We start from the raw sequence: 23,138 nt of genomic DNA on the forward strand, positions 1-23,138 counted from the left end.
GGAGCATTAATCTTTCCATCAATGTTGCTTTCCAGTAGCCTTGCACTTACATGCTTCTTCTATTCTGAATATTACTTGAATATTAGCATGTTAGCATTTTCAATTTGAATATGTTAGCGTACTGGAGCTTTTAGCATTTGACTCAAACAACCACTGTGCCTTCCTTAGTCAGGTCACTCTCTACTGAAAAACATTAGTCACTTACACTAATTCCACTTTTTAAATTATTTTATAAAATCATTGTTTTAATCTTCAACCACTACCCTAAACAAACTGAGTTCTCTGGGTATGCCAATAACTGTATGCCTGTTGCTCTTATTATTCTTAAATACTCCATCCTTCTCTTTCTCTCCCCTAAGGATGACAGGCCGAGAGTTTTTCACTCGTTTCCCAGCTCTCTACCCGTTCCTTCTGAACCAGCTGGAGGAAGCAGCCGCCACAGTGGAAAGGTGAGGTGGTCCTTTTTAATCCACACACATGCAAACTCCACATTCAGCCCTTGCCATGGCTTTTCACACCTTCCTGATCCCATTATAGGTTTAATTTCACTTACATTTAAGCCATATGAGACAGCTTTTTTGTTTTGTTAAGCTGATTAAGCAGTGGTGCTTTTGTGCTGGGAGGCTTCCTGGAGTGACGAGGAAGAGGGGAATTCAGTGCAACTTTTTGTCAGTTTGAAAGTCACTTTCTTAAAACCAAAATTTTCTTATGTGGAACATGAACTATGAACTCAGCATCTTTCTCTAATCGAGCAGCGTTACCCTTGATAGCACCCTAGCGTGGGCCTTTGTTCCAAAATATCACTTGCTCAATTGGTGGACTATTTTTCTCAAAGCATGAGATTTTAATACTGAATAAAGTAAACTCTTGTCGAGGTTTTGTTTTGATTTTTTGCATTGGGGAGTTGAGTCCACTGAGGTTCATTGGCCCTATCTTTGTCAGCTCAGCCCAAACTCCCGTCTTAAAAGCCTTCAAGTCGTCCAACAGCTCCCCAGGCAGCCTTATCTTAATATGGATCCAATTAATTGAATGCTCTTTCAGACCGGCTGTTTCACAATTCCCCTCACTCCCTTTGCTCCTTGTTAAAACATTTGCAAATTTCCCACGGAACCGGATCTCGGCTGTCTGACTTCCCACATCATCACAGTGTATCGCGCCACACAAACAGACCAACCACACCATACTGTAGCAATATAGAGCCGGACAGGAGGTAGAAGAGCGTCTGTTAGTGGTTTCTAAGACTCTTGTGGAAGTTGCAGTACAAGTGCATTCCCAAAATAGATGACACTATATAAAAGATAATAGAAATGGGATTTTGAATTGTAAGGTTCTACTTTTGCAACATATACTATGTAATCCATCCACCCTCCATAAATACTCTGCCAAACAAATGTTCTAAAGAGGAAATATGAATGAAAAACAATCTGTTGTCCTAACCTAGTTCTGTGGCCATACTGACATACTGACAGTGGAAACTCCTTACTTGCAAAAATATGGAAATATCTATCGAAACTCTTGATGTTCATAATTAAAGAAAAGTGAGATTCAGCAAAAATGCTTGCTTGAATGCTTCCTCAAACAATATTCGATACTGTTACATGCAGATATCAGTACCTATCAGCCTGTTACATTACAGCCTGGATGGATTTGGACTTTTATTTTTCTAGAGAATATTTGATGTCTGGATTAGAGCTGCAGTGATTAGTCGATTAATTGATTAGTCGATCAAAAGACAGTTAGTCGCCAACCATTTGATAATCGATTAATCGCTTTGAGTCATTTTTGAAGAAAAATGTCCAAAATCTCTAATTCCAGTTTGTCAAATGTGAATATCTTCTGGTTCATTCGGTCTTCTTTGAAAATAAACTTAATATCTTTGGGTTAAAAGACGACATTTGAGGATGTTACCTTTGACAAACAGTGATCGACATTTTTCACCATTTTCTGACATTTCATAGACCAAACAACTAATTGATTAACCGAATAAATAATCAACAGATGAATCGAAAGTGACAGTAAATATTAGTTGCATGTAATAATCAGCAGACCAGACATACTCGGAGGATTCTTTATCATACGACTCGACTACTCGCGGCCAGTTTTCAGTACTTTTTTAGTCTAAAATTGCCTAAAAGAATAAATCTAAAAATAGCTTCCAAAATGAACACTACACACATTCACCTCCATATAAATAACTATTTGTTGCTACAAATCCTCCCATTCTTCATGTTTGTTTGGTTGCTCTAGTGAACAAACCATACCATCTCCCCTGTTTTATTTATTTTTTTCCGCTACTGCCTTTATCTGTATCTCAATCAACATCTTCCTCTTTTTATTATAAGATGTAACGAGAGCGAGAGCTTACATTATCTTTGTTTTGGGTTTCACCTTCGGGATCTATTTTTGGTGTCATATCACAAACCCCTCTCTGCTGTAGATGATCAGATGGACACTTGTTTATGCACCTACACTGAACACACCTAATTTGATTAAGAAAACAAAATGCTGCAGGCCCAAACATACGTGAGGCATACACAGGGGAGATTGTCTTCTCAGTAAAAGAATGTTGTTTGTGTTTTTTTTGTTTTTTTTCCGGCCTGCAGACTCATACATTTCATTCAAAATTCTAACGTCATTATCTCAGTGCAGCAAACTTAACCAGGTTTATCTCTGAAACTACTTCAGGTCAGTACCCACATTTAAATCTATTGTGCAGTGATTGTTGCAGTTATCTGCCGCTGCCATCGCTTCCAAAGACAACTGTTTTCATAGCACGTACCATTTTTTTTAAATTTATTTTTACGGATGATTTATTTACCATTCAGACCGAGAGCTAACTTAACGATAAGCTAAGGCTTTAATTTGTATTGAAGCTTCTTTTGTATCCCTCCTACTTTGTCCCTTTCACTAAATTATAAATGAGGAACAAAAATAAAATAAAAAAAAAAGGCCAGTGTTCTTTTTCCACTCTCTAAAAAAGATGTACGACAAAAATAACCCTTTCATCAAACAACCAACTAGTGGAGATGATTGAGGAGTTAAAGGAGAGAGGGCAGAAATTCGTGGAAGACCTCAACATGGAATTTGAGAGTGCCATTAAATGCCACAGTCTCTTTTTCATCCTGTCAAGTGTTTCAGCCTCCAGCTGTATCCCAACAAGGTCTAATATGTTTGCAATTCCCTTCCATCTGCCCCCTCCTGGGTCTCTGACATCACATCCTGTCCCGCTGTGCTTGACTGAGCTGTGACACTAAACACATTAGACCAGTTACTAATTGGGACGCTATTACGTTTCCCATCTTGCCGATCTGTAACAGTCCCAGCGGATGGTTGTGTGTGTGTGTGTGTGTGTGTGTGTGTGTGTTTTGTTGGATATTGTAATGAAAAGCATAAGTTGTTTTCGCAGGGGGTCTGTAGTTCTGTCTCTGTTCTATGAGATCCTCATGACTAATGACAGGGCCCGAAGGACATACCGCTCTCCTGAGAGAGAGAGAGAGAGAGAGAGAGACACACACACACACACGAAGAACTACCCAGAGCTCCACTATAGGCACTCTTCACCTTGTAAACCCTGTTTTCTCATGCTTTCCCCGTATTCAAAGATGATCTTTTCACCTTACACACTGCTAAGGTAACACTGCTAAAGTTTAAATAGTTTTATTAACATTGGCATCAAGTGGAAGGCAGGAAGTAAAGTACATCAGCAGGTATAAAAATCACTGAACCCCTGAAGAGTCGATTTCCGCTTTATCCCTCAAAGAGCTGCACTCTGACAGCAGGACAAGAAGGAACGAAACGCTTCTGAAGGCAAAACGTGGCCTGACTCCACATTAGATACCTGGTATTCATGCATTTTTAGGCGTTTTACTTATTTTGTAGCTCGAGTCCTTGTCCGTCTTTCTCTTTTTTTTTTTTTTTCCTCCATTTTTCTCCCTCCTTCCTTCGCTGCGAGTGTGTCAGAGTGAAACTGTGAAACCGCTGGCAGAGAAAGACAGTTTCCATTCTGAGTCAGTTGGCTATGATGAGATTCTGATGGAGGAAAGAGGGAAGTGAAAAGCTCAGCTAAAGGACAGATGAGGGGATGACTGTATTGGAGTGTGGGTGGTTTTTGATATTCGCTGGGGGAATTTAGGCATGTTACTTTCTGTTTTGTATTATGTGTTTGTTTTTTTTTTTACGTGTTGGATACAGCATGTTTACAAAGGTCATAAAATAAAGGACTTTACAGGAATAGTCTGACGTTTTGGGAAATGTGCTTTGCTTTCTTGCAGAGAGAGTCAGATGAAAAGATTGATAACCATGTACTTTAAGTATGAAACTAGAGCCCGTGCACGGTTTTCTTTGCTTAGCATAACATTTTTACATTTCGGTGAACAATGTTGAACAAATAAGATAAAACATGTTAATTAGTAAGCTTTAGAGGTGCTGGTAGCCTTTTTTTTTAGCTTTAGCTGCTTACCCCTACTTCCTGTTTTGAAGCTAAGCTTAGCTAATCACCTGTTGGCTCAGTATTTAGCGTACATGAACGAGAGATATCAACCTTGTCGTCTAACTCTTGGCAAAGAAAGTGTATTTCCCAAAATGTCAAAGTATTAGTTTAATGCAAATCTATAAAACTATGCTATAAGATTTATAATAGTGCTGATACGAACTTGTCAAGTAGGTCACATTCATGGCAAAAGCCTGGTTGTCTCCAGCTGCAGGCTGTTTCACAGGAAGATGACAAAACAGCTAAATATGAACACGCTGACACGACTAAAGGTTCAGGATAATAGCTTTGATTCGACAACGTGTTGGAGTGCAACAATCCATTTATAGTAGTGTCTTCCAGGCTGCTGCAGTCACATTTATTTGTGTAACTCAATATCACAAACAATGTCATAATGGGCTTTTACAGGCGCCCATCAGCGTCGGTTCCTGATCCAGCCCAAGTGCTCCAAGACAAGTAGGAAAATTTCCCCAGAAACCATAAGAGCCTTGGTTAAACTTGAAAGGCAATTCAAAGAGAAATCCTTCAGTCTAATATCAATCCAGGTTCAATAAAACAAGTTAAATCAAGTCCAAAAAGGTGCAGTTAAAGCTATATTTTCTCTTCTCTCATACATTTAATGCATGCTCTGTTTATTATGCACTCAATCCCTGCTGTACGTGCAGAATTCAGGTGATATAAGCAGTGCAGTTGTAAAATCTGACTAATTTGTGTGTGTGTTTTGTGTTTAGTGACAGCGGTCAGGTGAAGCTTCACCCCAGTCTGTTCCTGTTGCTGCTGGTGCTCAGTCGACTCTACCCTTCTCCAATGGACGGGTCTTCTTCACCTCTGGGACTCGCCCCTTTCATGCCCTTCATCATCAGGTGGGTGGTGGGAATTTCCAAACACAAACACACTTGTGTAAATCATATATGGTATTCAGTCTTTATACAGTACACAGAGTAAATACATGCTCTCAGTTTTATTGTCTCAAGGTTATTTTCACTTTCATTTTGATTGATTCAGGGTGAATTAAGGGTGAAATTATTCCTCATGATGTATTAGGAATAGAAAACATTGTAAATAGAGTTGATATTGCAAGTTTACTCTTGACCTCGGAAACAATAGTTGGCAAAACAATCTCACAACAAGGTTCATTTAGTAGCTGTACTGGAGCTTTTGATCATAACACACAATCTTCCTCAGAAATGGTGTTTGTCCAGTTGTCATGGAATTAAATCTGACTAAGCACTTCAAGGAGTTCTTGTCATTAAGATTACAAGTTAATTCCTTGGAAACAGAAGCTAACAAAACAATCTCAGCACACAGTCCATTTAGTAGCTTTTGATCATATCACACAATCTTCCCCAGCAGATGGTAAAACAGTGAGCTTTCAGTTTCATCTTTTATGCCAACATAGACAAGAAATCCCTCAAATCTATGACTTCATAATAATTAAGCAAACTCCATTCGCTGAAGAAGATCGTGTGATACAGTTGAAAGCTCCAGAACAGCTACTAAATGGAATTTGGCTAACATCAATATCATTGTCTCTCCACCTTTTAGTCTCAGAACCTGAAAATGTTCATATCTGTTGTTTACAGTATATTTCAATGTACATTATATACAAAAATGGTAGATAGACGCATAAAAATATACACAGAAAACTGTCAAAATACATCCAATCATGTTAGTTAACTTAAAAATATGCACATGCTTTCTGACTGCCCCCCCCCCCCCGAAAAAAGCTTAAAAAAAAATCTGCATGTCATCACAGTGACATTGGTCTTGTTTCTCTGCTTGTCTTGTGACGTTTGAGTAAAGTATTTTAATGTTCTTTTTATTCCACGCCGCTATAACGCATCTGTCAACCCTCCCCTTCCCTCATAAAAGAGCTGAAGTGCCCTTGAACAAAGCACTCAGCTGCTCCCAGATCCCAACAGAGCTGCTCAATAGCCGGCGCTACAAAATGCTGCGTATGTGTCTGTTTGCTCCATCAGCAGCTCCTCCCTTTTTGTCGTCACCGTCAACGAGAATGTGATTCCAGTCGGCTTGCCTGCTTATAGAGAAGTTAAAAAAAAAAGATTCGTATGCTCTATCAAATCCAAGAGGGTCACACACCTGCTCTCCCAGCCATGATAAACCTCCCAAACAAAGTTTCTCTGAACTACTGTCCTTTCTAACTATAGAACCTTTTACAATCACCAAGACAAAACACCTGTAGTCTAAACATGATGTGTGTGTGTGTGTGTTCTTTTGTTTTGTTTGTACAGGTGCCTCTGCATCTTTCACATAAACTTGTATCTCCCATTATTTCTTTTGTGATTTTTCTAACATTACAAATCCTGTTTATACTGCATATCCTTAATGTACAACAATGGCAAAAAGCAAAACAAGATATAAATATATATATATACATTTGTGTAATTGTTATCCTGCACGCTAAGACAAAACACCTGTCTAGTCTGAGTCAGTCTTTTCAAGCGAGTTGTTCTGTTGTTGTTTGCGCTGTCTTGTGTCACAACGGTTGATTAGATTGTAACTGGTTTTATCTGGACTCCCCTCGCTGTTTACTGGGGAGTAAAGCTTACAGGGGGAATGGGAAACTGTGGTTACAGCCTTCATTTTTTTTTTTTTTTTTTTTACATTCCTGAGATGAAGAAATCCACAAATATTATTGGAACGTGTTCATCTTCTGCACCTGCAAATTAGAACTGGAGCTCACCCCACACACACACACACACACACACACACACAGGTTTGTATTACTGTACTTGTGAGGTCCCACATTGACTTAATGCATTACCCCAAAACCTTAAACTTTACCTTTTAGGCTCCTAAAACCTAATGTAACCCTAAAAGTGAATCTTACCTGCCAAAAGCCCCGTGAAAACTCCGTTTTAATGAAGAGAAGCACAACAAAACACACAGTCAGAATAAAAGTAGCTCAGAGTTAATGTTTTCACTATGCTACAGAAAGTATCTGTGAGTCCTTTATGGTGTACAGTTCAACACACTATCAAATGGTAACACAAAGCACTTCTAAACCACCAGTCAAGTGTCACCGCTTCCATCATAACCCGGCACGCCAACATACACATCTGGTGGTGTTTTGGTGGAGAGAGTGTGATCTCCTCGCTGTCAGGTCAAAAGAAGGGCTTGATAACTCGATGTGTGTTCAGAGAAGGCACACAGTATTCTACGTGACACTCTCAGCAGATCAACAGAACATCTCAGACCGAGGCACAAATTATGAATTTCTTTCTCCTGAAATATAAAACACGTCACATCATGACATGAGCAGATTATCTTTTCCATGTTTGAATCACTGTGGTCTTATGTATGAAGGCGAGATAAGAAACAGCATCTTCTTTAAATTCTCCTGTCAGACGATAATCTGTCGAACTAAACGCAGTATTTTTACAGCTGGAGAGGGTGGAGTGGAAGGATGAGAGCGCTGGAAGTCAGACAGTCGTGTTTGTGTGCGCTCTCTTGAGTTTGTGTGTGTGTTAAGACCTTGAGGCTGGAATGTTCTACTGACGATTTTAGATAACTGCTCGAGCGCCGTGTGTGCATGTACATGTGTCTGTAAATGTCGGTAGTACATGGGTGAGATGTCAGTACTGTATTATACTCACTATATTGTTAGTATAATGTATGGTGCTTTGTGAGTGGACATTTAGATTTTTGGTAGAATGATGTAGCATAAAGTTTTGATGACTTCTAGAGACCATAACATGACTTCAGCTAACTGTGCGCTCCTCTGATCGGAATATCTTCGCTCTCCGGAGGGAGAAGAGTCGCTGAATAGGTCCTTATTAAATGTAGCCACTTTATTTTATTCAGATGTGATCACCTACTACTGTCAAATTTAGTTTGCAAAACTGGCAAATCTCTACATTTAGTGCAATCCTTTTTCATGATTCTGCTCATTAAAGTGTGTCTGCTTACATGAAATAACTTTTTGCAACTACTTGCTTAAATACCAACAATAAATATGAAAAGCTTTATAAACAGTCAGATATTAGACAAATGGTTTTCCCAAGAACCAAGCTTCAGTGGTTTCAATATGAATCTGTATGATGCTGTTAAGAATCCTTGATATCTAAACTTCGTGTTTACAGAACAAAACACCCGTATTATTCGCCTCAATCTCAAAGTTGAGTCACACGGCTCAACTCTCACCGAGATATCTTCTGGGCATCCTGTTTGAATGAGATTGTGGTTGGAAAGTGACAAATAGAAAGTTGAGAGTGAAGTTGCTGTCAACACCAGGCTCATCAACAATATGACATTTGCCTCTCTTCCTTTTGGTGTAAAAGGATCACAGACTGGCAGGGTTGTAAACATAGTAAACAACTGTTTAGAGCTGAAGCCTAAAGAATGCACACATTTTACCACATCACTTACTCCTAGTTTTGTTTACTGATTTAACCACACTTTTTAATTTAACAAATCAGTACATTAGTAAGATTTTAAAGTGATTTTCTTAAAGATCCATCTCTTCTGGGTGCAGTTAACAGGTCGTTGCTGAGTACTGACTCGCTGCTCGACTGTCAGAGAAGTTATGCAGCGCACACATTCACCCAAATGAAGCCCACATGTTGGAGATGTTAAATATAGCCCAGCCCCAACTTCTCTGGCTCCGGTCGTATTTCTCTGTACCACCCTCCCATCCCCCCACCCCCCCAACAACCCATGGTCCCCAGGCGTGTGCGGACGTGTCTGACGAGGTCTACGACTGTCACCCCCCCCCTCCTCCTCCTCCCCTCCATATGATCTGAACCCACCTTCAAGGATTAGCTGTAGCTTAGCTCCTCTTCTGTTGACAGGATGGAGCATCACGCTCAATAACTCTTCTCCTATATCCCTCCATCACACCACAAAGCATTTTATCTTCATACCCCCCTCCCCCTCCCCCCTCCTCCCCCGCCACTAGATTTTTTACATTCCTTCGCCGCCTGGCCTCTGCATGCGTCACACCTGCACGGATCATGACGAGGAGAATGATGATGACGATGACGACAAAGAGGAGGAGGAGGAGGATGATCAGCAGACACATTTATTATGATGATCGATGGGCGCTTCATCCAGGCCCTCGACATCTTTATATGTGGTGTACAGTTTTTCTTATCTCCTCCACTGTCTCTCTTCCAGACTCTCATGTTTTCCCTCATTCTCTCTTTGATGTAAAGGCAAAGCCTCGGAGTGCTGTGATTTATGTCCTGTGATATCCAGTCCAGGCATCTCTTCTCACCCTCCCTGCCTCCCTTCCTTCTTTTTCCCGTCCTCACCGTCTCATATCTCATTTCTTTTTTCGAAAGGGCACGGTAATGCCCGTAAATTTTACAACGAGGCTTCAAAAGGGAGGACTGTCATTTCCTTCCCGACTGAGATGCCGTATATTTCCCCTCACTGCTCATGTTATTATAATGTTGTTGTCTTGCACGGACGCTGACAGAAGACAGTGACAAATTATAAAGAAATGCTGAGAGAAAGCTGGACTCGCCAACAGCGGCTGAACCTCCTTACTGCCTCCGCTGAGCCACACGCAAAAAAACTAAAAGACTTTTTCCACAATTCACTTTCAAAATGTAAACTGATACGGTACCTTAAGTGGCAATTTGGGCCCACCAGCATTTAAAAGTACCTGCAGTAGTTCAGCATTGTCATTAAATTAAATGATGTTAGATGTTATTCTTTTCATATCTAGGCCAGTGAAGCACCAAACTAAATAAACTTTACATTCAGAGTTTTGGACCAAAGGCATTGTGTATATTGAGGTCTTAACAAACATGCTGAGTCCATTTCCTTCCTTGTAAAACATTTGCTGAGCCGACTTTTAAAACATTTTAAAACCGGCTTTGTTTACATCCACGCTGGACTAGCTTGCGGTTTCCTTCTTTCTAGCCTTTTCTGGCACATCGCTACATTTCTTGGCACATTACCACCACTGACTGTAGAATAGTGTGAATGTGGAATTGTGTCCACTTCTGCTGCTGCGAGTGCACGTTTGTCCTTGTGCATGACTTGCAAACAAAACTGGAACCCGCTTTAAAAACATTGCTCTATACCGCTACTAGTGACCAAGGGTACCTTTAATTGTCAAAGTAGCAACTTGAGAGTGTTTGCATATTTTTAATCCTGCTTGTAACGAGCATTTTATAACAGTCAACCCTCTGTTTTTGGACCAGAGGTGGACAGATGACGAAATTTTGTCAGGTGAACTGTTAGTTGAGGGATGTTTATGCTACTAATGGGGACGTCTCCAAAGCCTGTAATTTTCTACACAGTATGCTTTGACATCACCTGAGACTTTTTTGACATTTCATCGACAAAACGATTAATCAGTAATCAAAATGTTTTTATTAATCATAAGGCCTGTATATACTCCAAATTGACATGGACAGCAGTTTTATACTACAATGGGTGTCTGTCTAAGCAGACATATTCACACATTTCCTGTCAGCATGTACAGTGTGAATTTATAATTTTGAGACCTTTTGCAGAAGTGAGCAGATGACAGATGAAATTTTGTGGTTAGTTGAGGGATGGGCTTTTTTTATGCTAATAATGGGGGGGGGGGGGGGGGGGGTCTCCAAAGCCTGTAATTTTTCTACACAGATGCTTTGACAGTAAACTATGATGTGGGGGTTTTTTGTGAGGTGTCCAGGTCTCTGCTGTACATTCTGTCCGAATGAATGAAACAAACTTATTTGACTTGCTAACTTCATTTCCTAACTTCCTCCATTCCTCAGTGACAGAAACCTTGTTGCTCGGGCTTGTTTATCCAACATGCTACAGTCTCTCCGGAGGAAACTATTCTACCAGCTCTCCAAAATGAGGCCCAGATGAGTCCCGTCCATGCCAGTCAACAGTCTGCCTCCTGACCCCACAAGGGACGGCCCTGTTTCTAAAATTACACCCTTCCAAACTGTCATTTCCTTTTGCAAAAGAGTTTCATTGGGACAAATTAGCACAGATAGTTAACATATGGGCCCCAAATGGGGGCTGGGAGGGGTGGAAAGTGAGGAATGGACATTTTGGTCATTAGATGTGTGTGTGTGTGTGTGTGTGCGCGTTTGTGCACAGAAATACACGTGTACATGTGTGTAGAGCTCAGGAATGCAAACTGTTGTCTGTGTTTGATACATGGGCTTTGGTTTGTCTGTCTGGCCATAGGTCGGTGTGTGTGTGTGTGTGTGTGTGTGTGTGGGGGGGGGAGGCATGTGAACAGCAGGTGGAAAAGCAATTGTTGACAGTTGACTTGTTGGTCCAAACAGCCCCCTCTTTGTTTATCTCCACGCTTGTCTTTTTTTTATTCACTGCGTCCAACTTCTTATCTTCTTATTTGTCTCTCTCGCACACAACAGCGGCGTGTGCAAATAATTTTAAGATGTGGAACGTACACAAACGTGGGCTTGTGTACATATCTCACCCTCCTTTATGCCAAAGCCGCAAAAGCAAGCTTCCTTTTCATCTCTGCATACCGTTGCGGTGATGAATTGGCGTTTCACGTTGTACTGGAACCTCTCGCTGAATTTTCCACAGCGGAGCCGAGCCGCTTCTTTGACTTCAACATCCATCTTTAATGCCATCTCAGACACTATAAACAGCCTGCAACATACACACACACACACACACACACACACCTTTTGTCCTCCTTTGACTTTTGCTCTGCAGGCATGCATGTAATTGCTGTATCCTCTGCTTATATGTATACATCTTATATATGTAGGACACAACATATACACTGTTCACTGCACATATACACTTTTCATTCAATTTTCATCCTCAATTTTAATAAGGTGCAGTTCAGTTTTATTTTGAAGAATAGATAATATATAAAATAGTAGTAAATGTCATACATACAATACATCTGGATCATTTCATGTTGCATTGCTTTAAGATGTTGCTGTTTTCTGCAGCAAAAGTTGTGCCAAAATCGATTGCATAGATAGATTCATAGATTTAACACCAGTATGTGTTAAAGGCAGTAATCTTAGTCCATGAAATGTATCGTAGTACTTGAAAACACTGACTATGGATGTCAAAGGCACAGTATAACTCATACTGTAATACTATCTTGCCACTATTTAGCCTCCATATCAAGGTATTAAAATGTAGTTGAGATTTCTGTCATTCATCTCATGATTAGATTGATTAGTAGCCATTATGTGTAGAATTTCAAAATTGTGTTAATATCAGAATGACTCGGCAGCTGACAGCGATACACACTCTATTTAAATCATAGTATAGCTTGAATTCCTTGTTACTTTAAATACATTTTTCTGGAGTTAAACAGCACATTTTATACTTTTCATTATACAATAGTAATGAATAGTAATAAATAATGGTATTTATGGCAATAAAATGTTTACAATGTGCAATTTAAAATTGATTTTTTTTTTTGTATTTTTTGTACTTCCCCCAGAGGTTTACTGCAGAGACTCAGGCTGAGTCCATATAGCTTTTTTCTGAGCGTCAGTGTCTTTTTTCAGTTGTTCCTAATGAGGAGAGAGAGCGTATGCGGTCGCATGTGACAGCCCAGAGAAAAAGTGCTGCACCTAGTGTCTTTTTTCAGAGCATTCAACCTTATTTGTGCGACTGCACCAAGCGCTTCTAGTTTAAAATCTCTGAACTTTTCAGAAAGGCACCGGTGTCACTGTCGCTCCTTTTCAGGCAACCAGTATAGGATCCTAAGAATAGTAGCCTAAGAATAACAAATAGATAATAAAAAGCACAGGGGTGATGCTAGTCTATCACACAGCAGCAGTTAGAGTGGTAATATATTGTCAAGATTTTGTTGTCATAGGAACAAAACCCACTGCACAGCGCTTCATCAAAAAAGCGCTGGGATCACTGGGATGAAGCGTTCCTCCAGCACCCTGCCAGCGCTTCTCTGCCAGGAGAAAAACACTATATAGACAAACACCGGGCTTCTCATCTCACTCAGGTCTTGGTCATGTCCTTCCCTCCTGTCAGTGATGGTAGTGTTATGACACTGGAGAAGGAAAGACTATCAGCTTGTAAACAAGGTTAATTTTAGCCTGCACTCAGGGTGACTGGCCACAAACTCTATCACCCGTGCATACTGTAAATGACAATGTGTGCGAGAGGAGGAGAAGAGGACAGAGAGAGAGAGATCTGTGTGGGCCTGGTTAGGTAATGATTTGAAAATGTTGGATTTGAGGTTTATCAGTCAGCTTCTGGCCTCAGAGCTGTTTGGACTCTGATCTTTTCCGCTGCAGTAAGGGAGAGAAACAGAGAGAGAGAGAGAGGAAGAAAGATGCAGATATTACATAACTTTTGCATAAAAATAACCGTCCAAAACAAAGAAGTGATGGGTCATCATTCCTAACTCAAGAATTTATCCATGATGTAATGCAGCTGGAGTACAAAATAATCATGACAACTAATAATGATAACACTAGGGATGCCCCTTAGTCAACTAATAGTCGTTAGTTGAATCCATTAGTCATCTCACGTTTATGATATTAATTTAATCATTTAAATATCTATTTTTTGGGGCATCAGAAAATGGTTTTGATTTGTCAGAACAACCAGCAAGGAGATTGAGTTACTTTTTTCAGTCCTGTGTATCAGTACGCTCCATTAAATCCTCCTGTCTTTCATTTTCGGTGGTTTCCCAGCAGGAAAGTGCCGAAGCTGACAGATATTTCCAGAGGAATCAGTGCCTCTGTTATCACAGTCGACCTCTAGCGTTTCATTCCATATACTAGGTTTTGATCTAATTTTGGCAAAGTCCAGCTCCTCAATGGAGGAGTTTGGAGTTTTTCCTGTGCGACTAACTGGCTAATGAAAACTTGGTCAACTATTAGGGGTCAGCTCTAGATAATACACACATTAGATTATTTTTCATAGCAAGGTCAGAGCTGTAAAATAAGTCAAAGTGAACAGTATATATAATAATAATAATGACCTATAACTTCTAATAATGTGAGACATTATAACTTTGTCTATTAACTCAAACACATAATGCAATGACGATGCAAGACTAAAAGATTATAACAAAGCAGCTACATGACACTAAGGTTGCTGCTCTGCATGTGTGTGTGTGTTCTGCAGATGCGGTCGTTCAGCTGTGTACCGGACCAGAGAGATGGCGGCTCGGGCCCTGGTTCCCTTCGTACTGGTCACTCAGGTCCCGTCCACCGTTCACTCCTTGCTGCAGGAACTTCCTCCAGAGCCCGGACCCAAAATCCAACACAATCACATCCATGGGACTCTGCTGCAGGTCTGCTCCCACACGCACACCAACATAAACCAACACACTCGTATATACTGTATATAACATTCAGTGGAGGCTTTAATCTGGAGTGCCGTAAATGACCACAAGTGTTTGTTTAGTGATGGAATCAAACCCCGAACCATCTGCAGTTTGAGCAGTTCTACGGTTCAATGTCTCACGTGGCTCCTATCAAAAGATCTGTTATAAATTGTAGTGAGCTTCTTTTAATATTGTTGGAGTAACCACTAGTACATCTGGCTAAAACTGTAGTCTTTATTAGGACTGTGAAATCAAACTGAACTTGGCAGCAGAACACAAACAGATCATATTGTCTACATCTTCCATATTTTTCTTTTTTTCTTCTTACTGTCCGTTCATAGTAAAACTGCTCAAACCTTCACTGTGAGCATGTATTGGTCAAAATATTAACATTCAAATATGTCATCAGTGTTTCACCCAGTCCTGACAGGGCTGTCTTTCAGTCACTGTGAATGTGAGTCAATCTGTTAAACATGTTTGTTATTATGTTTTTTTAATCAATGCATGTCATTACTGAGCAGTTATAAAGCTGTACTAAAATATGCAGTTCACATGCATGCTATGATATAGATTATCTAGCACTCTCACACTCTCCTATGATACTCAACAGTTTCTCATCAGTTCTTGTGTCATTTCCCAAAATATAAATCTTTCAGAACTAAAACAAAAAATAGCAGCCTTGTATTTGTATTTACAATGTTTCTCAGGATTGATTGCCCTCAGTTTATAGAGTTTATAATCCTTTAATTCAAGTTAAAACATGAAATCTTCACAATTGGACTTGACAGGCCAAGACAAAATATAAAATTCAATTACCATGAAGTTACGATAGCGTATACCCACACAAAGATTATAGATATGGAGCATCGAGCTTCAGCGTATACACACACACACACATTTGCTCTGAGTCCCACACACTCAGTTTCCACACAGAGCCTGTCCAGACAAGGCGGTTATCGCTGGGTAAATACCAGTGTTTAGTTCTGTCATCACACTCTGACAAACACAACCAAACTGTCTGCCGGTAATATCAACACATGCGGAGGAAAAGAGGAGAGGGAGTTTCCCAAGCCTTTTATTGAACGACACTGATGGGGTCGGTGAGGGAGGAACCGAGCCGAGGGGTCAACACAAAGAATGAAAACTGCATCGTTTTCTTCAGGACCTGTGCCTTCTCCTTGATGGAGCACTTACGGTTTGATAGCGGTCTGGACTGCAGGGAGGTCTGTTGTGGGATGAAGGCAAGGATGGTGAGGGGGAGGAGGGGAGGTCGGCCTCTTAAAGGCTTAGAGAAGATTTCAGGAGGAGAGTGGATTTGAGTTTGCTTTTCCTGTCATGGCGGCCATGTGTGGAGCTTCCCCAGATGTCTCCAGATCTGTTCCTGCGTTTGTCTTTTCGCATCCATCTCCATCTATTTCCTCTCTGTGTTTCTCTACTTCTGTCTCCTTTTCAAAATGTCTTCACTATCTCCTCTTCCTACTGCTCTCTCCTGTCTCTCTCTCTCCCTCTCTCTCTGTCTTGCCCCCCCCCCCCCTCCTGCTACTACTTTTTCCTCACTCATTGTGTTTGTGTCCCTGTCTTTCCTTCCCGCATAAAAGGGTGAGATCATATTTTGCCCTTCTCTGTGTAATTTAGAGTCTTATGTAATGGATGTTGTAACATAAGGTAGCTTCTTTGTCCTGTCATGTGTCCTTTGTGCCTCGTTTTCATCCTTTCTGTCTTGTCTTATGTAATGTGTGTGGCCTGTGCCATTAGCTACCTCATGCTGCAGATTTGTCTACACTTACAGTAGTTCAAGTGAACTCAACAATATGATTTTACATCTACAATTTAGTGAGTGTAAGACTAGACACAAAGGCACAACTCAGGACACAAACATTATAAAACTTTCTTCCAAAGGTGCAAATTATGGTGAACATTTACTGAAAGTCTTCTTCTGCCAAATTCATACAAACACTTAGCATGACAAGAAGGTAGCCAAAGACAAGACAGACAGAAGAAATTGACCAAAGACAACAAGACACGTAAACTACTTAATAGAATAAATAATAGAATGAATGGAATGATTAGTCACAACTAATTTATGTTCCTTGGATTCAACACTTTTGCACACAGTAAGCTGGGACTATATGAATCAAAACACCTTTCCAGTACACTGTTATTTTCCTTGAGCACATGACCTAGCATCATGTATTTTGTTGTTATGGTTTACTGTCTCCCCTGTAAGAGAAATTTATGTTAGATTAAAGGAATTGCTGCATCAACAAGATTAAGAGTCTACAGCAACAATAGTGGCTCTGTGAGGTTGTACTTCTTGGATATATAAAGAGAACTGGATACAACGTGGGAGGTGGGGCCCAGTTCATTCCTATGAAAGTTGCTCAGTGGCGCATGAAGCCAAAAATGCCACTTGCTGAAAACATACTGCACATGCTCTATGGGCCCAATGCGCCCAATGCGCCCAATGCGCCCATGGAGCATGCTCAGCAGGAACTTCCACCAGCCGAGACTGCTAAATTCTGGTTTAGTGCTCTGGTTAACTTCAATGAGGATAAAACAGTTCAATCATGTGGCTCTTCTAGACTTTCAAAATGTGATTGGACCGAATGGATCAAATTCTGATAGTGAAACAAGTCATTTTGTGGGGGTTGCGATGCTCAAAAATGTATTTACTGATTTACAGACATCTCTAACAACATGCTAACATGCTCACAGTCTCAATGCTAGCATCTTGATGGTTAGCAGGCATAATGTTGTACCATCTTAGTTTAGCATATTAGGTCACGAATCAAAGTATTGAACAAGCAGAAATTTTAACCTTATGATGATGCTAGATGAAACATCAGGGGATCAAAGTTTTTAATTCATCCTCTGGGGACCATGAATATGTGTACCAAATTTCACAGCAATGCACCCAGTAAGTCGTGAGATATTTCAATAATAACCAAAAATCACATCTTTGTGGTGGCGCTAGAGGAAAAGTCAGGGGATCACCAAAGTCATTAGAATACATTGTTTGGAAACTATGAATATCTGTACAAAATGTGATGTCAATCCATCAAGTATATGTTGAGATATTTCACTGAAAGAGTAAAAACTTTGGGACCATGAATATCGAAAACAAATTTAATGTTAATCGATCAAATAGTTGGCAAGAGATATTTCTCTGAACCACAATTTTTAACCTCATGGTAGTGCTAGAGGAAAAGTCAGAGGATTCATCCTCTTGGGACCATGAATGTCTGTAAAGTATTTAATGGCAATCCATCAAATAGTTGCTGAGATATTCTAGTCTGGAACAAACTGGTGGACAGACTGACATTTGCATTCCTACAGCTGCTAGCATGGCTAATAAAAACATGCATGAGACAAAAAAGAAGCTGGCCTGAACTGAAATAATCACTCTGTTTACAATAACAGACACACAACTAAAATTAAAAATGACAAATTATAATTTAAAATGACAGAGGAAAAATGACCAGAATGAATTATTACATACTGAGAGTTCAACACACAAGAAGACACAGATGAAATCCTAATGACCTGCTGAATAGTCCACTGATCTGGACTGAATGGTATCTACAGTATATAAAAGTCTCAATAGTGTCTCAATAAAAGCTGCTAGCCTGACAACCTTACCCACCACGATGAATTTGACCCTGTGGTTTAAGCCCTGTTTGTATGTCATCTCTGTGGACTCTGTCTTTAAACTGTTTCTCTTCTCCTGCAGAGGAGAGATGAGAGATCACAAACACACAGACATAAACATGTCTGTATGGGATATAGCATAACTACTGCCTGCAGCCCTTCCTCTGGCATTTAATTTCCTTTTTCCTTCCACCAGCCCATTTTACCTCACACACTGTCTTCTAAGCTTTACTGGATCACTCTTCTCTTATAGTTCTACGTCACTGTTTGTGATCATCTGTCTAACATTCAGCTTTATGATCCTGTGCAATATCCCATTTTATCCTTCTTTTGCCCCATTCATATTCATATCCTATTGTTGCTATAGTCCGTTACTGTGTGCTGCATACATTTCAGACAAGGACCATTATTAAATCCTTTTTATCTAAACATTTTGTACTTGATGATCTAAATTAGTCTATCTACAGATCTCGCAACAGCAAATACTGGTGTTTTCAGAAAAAAACAGGCAGATGGTGGCATCTTTAACAGAATTATGTAAAAAGGAACATGTAAATGTTATCTTTCATTTTCATTAAAAACTGTGAGGAGTGAAGCATCTCACCCCTGACCAAATAAGTAGAATGTAAAACTTCTAGTGTGGCACAAACTCCTACTTGATGACCTCTTAGAGTTTCAATAACTCTTAAATCTGAAACGTCACCTTAGTTCTGTATTACCCAATGGCGGTATTAGCCATCTTCTGTATATATACTGCATGTATATATGTATATATATATAATATACGTGAAAGGCATGCAAACCTTTCAGTTTCTCCAGTTTTTATTGCTTTGAGGCCAAATGAAGAAAGGATGACCAAAATGAAAAACAACTGTTAAGATTCTTTAAATACACCATTTACAGCCTATAAAAGAAAATATGTGAACTGTGTGAAACGAAAGGTTACGTGCGATTTATTTTTTCATTTTCCAATTTCTTTCACAATGTTGTTGATGTTACTTCCCAGTGTGGGTCATACCCTCTATGATACAACAGTTCCTTTTTTTTCCTGACATCAAACAGATTCACCACAAGAGTGTAACACATGGACCAAAAACATTTGATTCAATGGGATTTCCAAGTTACTGACAAGAGTCCTGATAGTGTGGTGTATATCTGTAAGGATGGTCTGTAACCAGGCTATAGATAGCAGGTGTGTAGGTGGGTGGGGGCATCATGGAGATGATGGAGGCAGATATGTAAGGCGTGTTTAGTTGTGGGATGGGGCCAGGACTGTCATTAGCAGTGGTTGTAGAGTCGTATGCAGGTGAAGTGGTCTAAACATAGTAAAACAGAGATAGAAGTCTGCAGCGTACGTGTGGAGGGGAGCATCTCACACAGTCTGATAGAGGAGATAGTAGCTATGCACGCTGTGGAGCGTGTGTGTGTGTGTGTAAAATGCTCTGCAATCGTGTATGATGGTGAGATACGATGTTTAAAATAAAATCAGCAAACAGAGTGTAAGAACTACTGTGTGTGCCTGAATCTACTTGGGTTTGTGTACTTGTGTTTATTCTGAGATGATGAGGACATTGTGTTTAGCCGTTGGAAATGCCTAATGTATGTTAATATGCTTCAGTGTGTGTGTGTGGGTGTGTGTTTAACAGGTAGCAGATGTTTTTGCTCGAGGGAGAAATTACTTCCTCTGTTATTGTCAAAGAACAACTGTTAGTGGGCCAAGTGTGGAGCTGGGAACCATCACAGCTACTGAGACAGGCAGTACCACCCTGCTGACTTTCTCACACACTGTAAAGAAGTCTGATAGCAACAGACATGAAAATGGTTCCATCCAACCCCAATTTATTCTTTCTAATGTTGCACTTCTTCTGGGTCACTGCGGACAGGACGTTGAGTTGTATACTGAATTAAACAGTGTGGAATGAATATGTGTGGTCCTCCGTTCTTATTCCTTTACTTATGTTTGAAGCTTTTTCAAAATGCTTCACTGAGCAGAAATCCTTTAAGAGCACTCAGCCCATTTAGCTTGGCTGGACTCACGATGGACAGTTGTTTCTTTTACAAAGAATCAAAATCGATGCTGCAGAACATGACACATTGTCTTTTTTATTTATATATTCTTCCTTTTCAAGACACCTACATTACCCACAATGCAACTTGACCTACAGTTTGGTCAGAGATTCGGGTGTCTTATTTTAGTAGCGGCTAATGTAGCCTCAAGCTGCTAGCCTCAAACAGAGATGAGGAGTGAAATAATTAAAACAGATGGCCATAACATAAATCGATATGATTGTTAAAATTATCCAAGAATCCAGAGTGTTTCTGCGTGAACTAACATTGAGGACATCGTTTTAGGAAAATTTAAAATGCTAATACAGAAAGGGGAATAACAACAGCTGCTCCTCCCATCTCGCAACTCTATAAAAGTGGATGTTGGAACCCAAAGTATGCCTTCACTTGTTTTGGACTTTCCGGCTCTCCTCTCCCTCAAAAGTCAGCACAAGATGGTTTGCTATTGGTCAGTGGTGCAAATTTGTGTGTCAAAGTTCTTCAAATTTGATCTGAACAGGAAAGGGTCTCACAGATTTAATTTTCCCCCATTAGCAAAATCTGCTGATTGTATTTCATTTCAATTCCACTGAAATAAATTGATTTTGCTGTGAAATTTCACCATTCTAAATTATGTTGTGACTAGGCCTTCACAGACAGACCCTCTAGTGATATTCGATAATACTATACTTAATGCAAGTTCTTTATTTAAAGTTAAATAATCATTGCATATCAAAATGTCACAATCAGATAAGACTTACTGTCTGATATCCAGTTTTTAATGCAAAGTCAATATGAGCCTGATTTATCAGTTTATCTGGAGGCAGTCATCTCCTCTGGATGGCCTGAGTAAGGGCCTTGTCTTTGATAAAGAATCTTAAAACACACAGGAATCATTTCAATCACTCCAATGTGCCCCAAACCTTTGTTGATATAACCTGAACTGAGCTTAACAAGCCCATCGGACAGACCGGCACTAACCCAACCCGACGCTGGACTGTGCTCTTCACACGCGCCAGCAACAGCCCTGGCCCACAAAGCCTGGTATGGGCCAGAAGTATTAAAGCTGCGGCCTGTGGTGGTTTGAGGAGAGCCAACTTGACGGATGTAATCCTTTGTGTATTTCCACAACAGAGGCTAAATGAGACCGAGGAGAAGGAGGCTTGTGAAACAGGAGCATCAGCTTCTCTTTCTCTGGAAGCAGTGGTGTTTTTTCCGAATTCTTCCCATCTATCTTCTAGTAATTTTCTTTTGGTCAGTGGTCTGCGTGGACTTTCTGAGAAAACCCTCAGAGCTGAACCAGCCGTGCTGCTTATAACACAAGTATCTTCCAAGGGGATTATAAGGTGTATGATACCCATGTCACACTTTAGTGTTGAAGTTGTAAAGTTATAGAGTAAAGTTTTGTATGCTGGTGGAGCCACATAAGGAAGTCTGCCATGCTGGGGACACTTTCCATATTTTCATTGCATTAAAGAGGAACTCCTCGACTTAACCCATCAAGTGTATTTACAAGTCTTGGGGAGTACTACTACATCACTCAAGTGATGTCACTTGTGGTAATATTGGTTGGGGCCAAAGACTACAAGTTTAGAAATGAAAAAAATATGGAGCCGTAAAGTTAGAATGAAAGCGAGGTTACATGACGTAAGTACCATACTCACGTCATGTGATGACAGCTGAGCAAACTCTAACTGCTGATGAAGACCAAGAAATGTGGTTTAAAGTCCCAGACAGAGCTAGTAAGTGGACTCTTGAATGGAAACCTTGAACAATTTGTCATACAATTACTGAGGGCAAGAATGAAGTATAATCTGCAGCTGTCCTGGAGTCTGTTTTTGCCACCTACATTTTGAATTTGTCCTCAAGTTTCTGTATTGAGATATGAAAAAATAATTATTGTTAGCCTCAATGCAGTTCTCACAATAAAACAAAATCAAATCTTTTTTTGCACTGGTTTTAAGTCTGCTAAAAGTATGAGTTCGGAACAAAGTTTGTGAGAACATGTCAGAACTCTATAAATAAATAAATGTCAGCGTCATCAGCTCGGGGAAGCTTCTACTGTTTAGCAGCTTTCAATTATTTTCTTAGGATAATTCTATATTTGATGTTTGTTCTCTGAGATACTGTGTACAGATCATGTTTGAGTGTGGTTACAAGTAGGTTTTCATTCCAACATACTGTTGTTGAGTTGCCACGGTCAATATTGTAAAAAAAAAAAAAAAAAAAAACTGTGTAGGCTGATCCATGGTGTAACGGTTGGGCTGTTGGATGGCTGTGCACCAATATGGTTTTGGATGTTAAAATTAAAAACTGGAAGATCTTTTAACTGTTTTTTTGTTTTTTCGTTGAATGTAAAGTACAAAGGCTCTGTCATTATGTCAATGCAGTTTCAGTTTTGTGATGAAGAAAGTGAACCTTAACTGACACCTGCATTACATTACTGTCGTTGAGGTGGCTCACATTTTACTGACCTAACAGACACTAGCGGGAGTGATGACAAGAGGCCCATTCTACTGAATGTCACGCATCCACACAGACATACACACATAAACACACATGCACAGCTCATGCTCCCAGTACAAAAATACATGCCCGCCTGGAGGGCATAATGGAAATAACAAACAGCTCCCTGGGGGCTAGTTGAGATGCACTTTTCTAACAGCGACAAAGATAAACTCTCGT

The 23,138-nt window shown here is 40.1% G+C and overlaps 1 protein-coding gene across 4 annotated transcripts in view; it reads left to right on the plus strand.

The window, feature by feature from the left end:
• The window catches only part of thada (THADA armadillo repeat containing), a 99,178-nt gene that overhangs the window by 32,043 nt on the left and 43,997 nt on the right, over nt 1-23,138 (plus strand). For all 4 annotated transcript variants that reach the window (XM_042432955.1, XM_042432954.1, XM_042432957.1 and 1 more), the window contains exons 27-29: nt 360-449; nt 5,221-5,352; nt 14,558-14,726. In XM_042432955.1, coding sequence (XP_042288889.1) covers nt 360-449; nt 5,221-5,352; nt 14,558-14,726 — 391 coding nt within the window. The remainder of the gene's footprint in view (nt 1-359; nt 450-5,220; nt 5,353-14,557; nt 14,727-23,138) is intronic.

Source organism: Thunnus maccoyii, chromosome 14 (genome assembly GCF_910596095.1).
Source record: "Thunnus maccoyii chromosome 14, fThuMac1.1, whole genome shotgun sequence".
NCBI lineage: Eukaryota > Metazoa > Chordata > Actinopteri > Scombriformes > Scombridae > Thunnus > Thunnus maccoyii.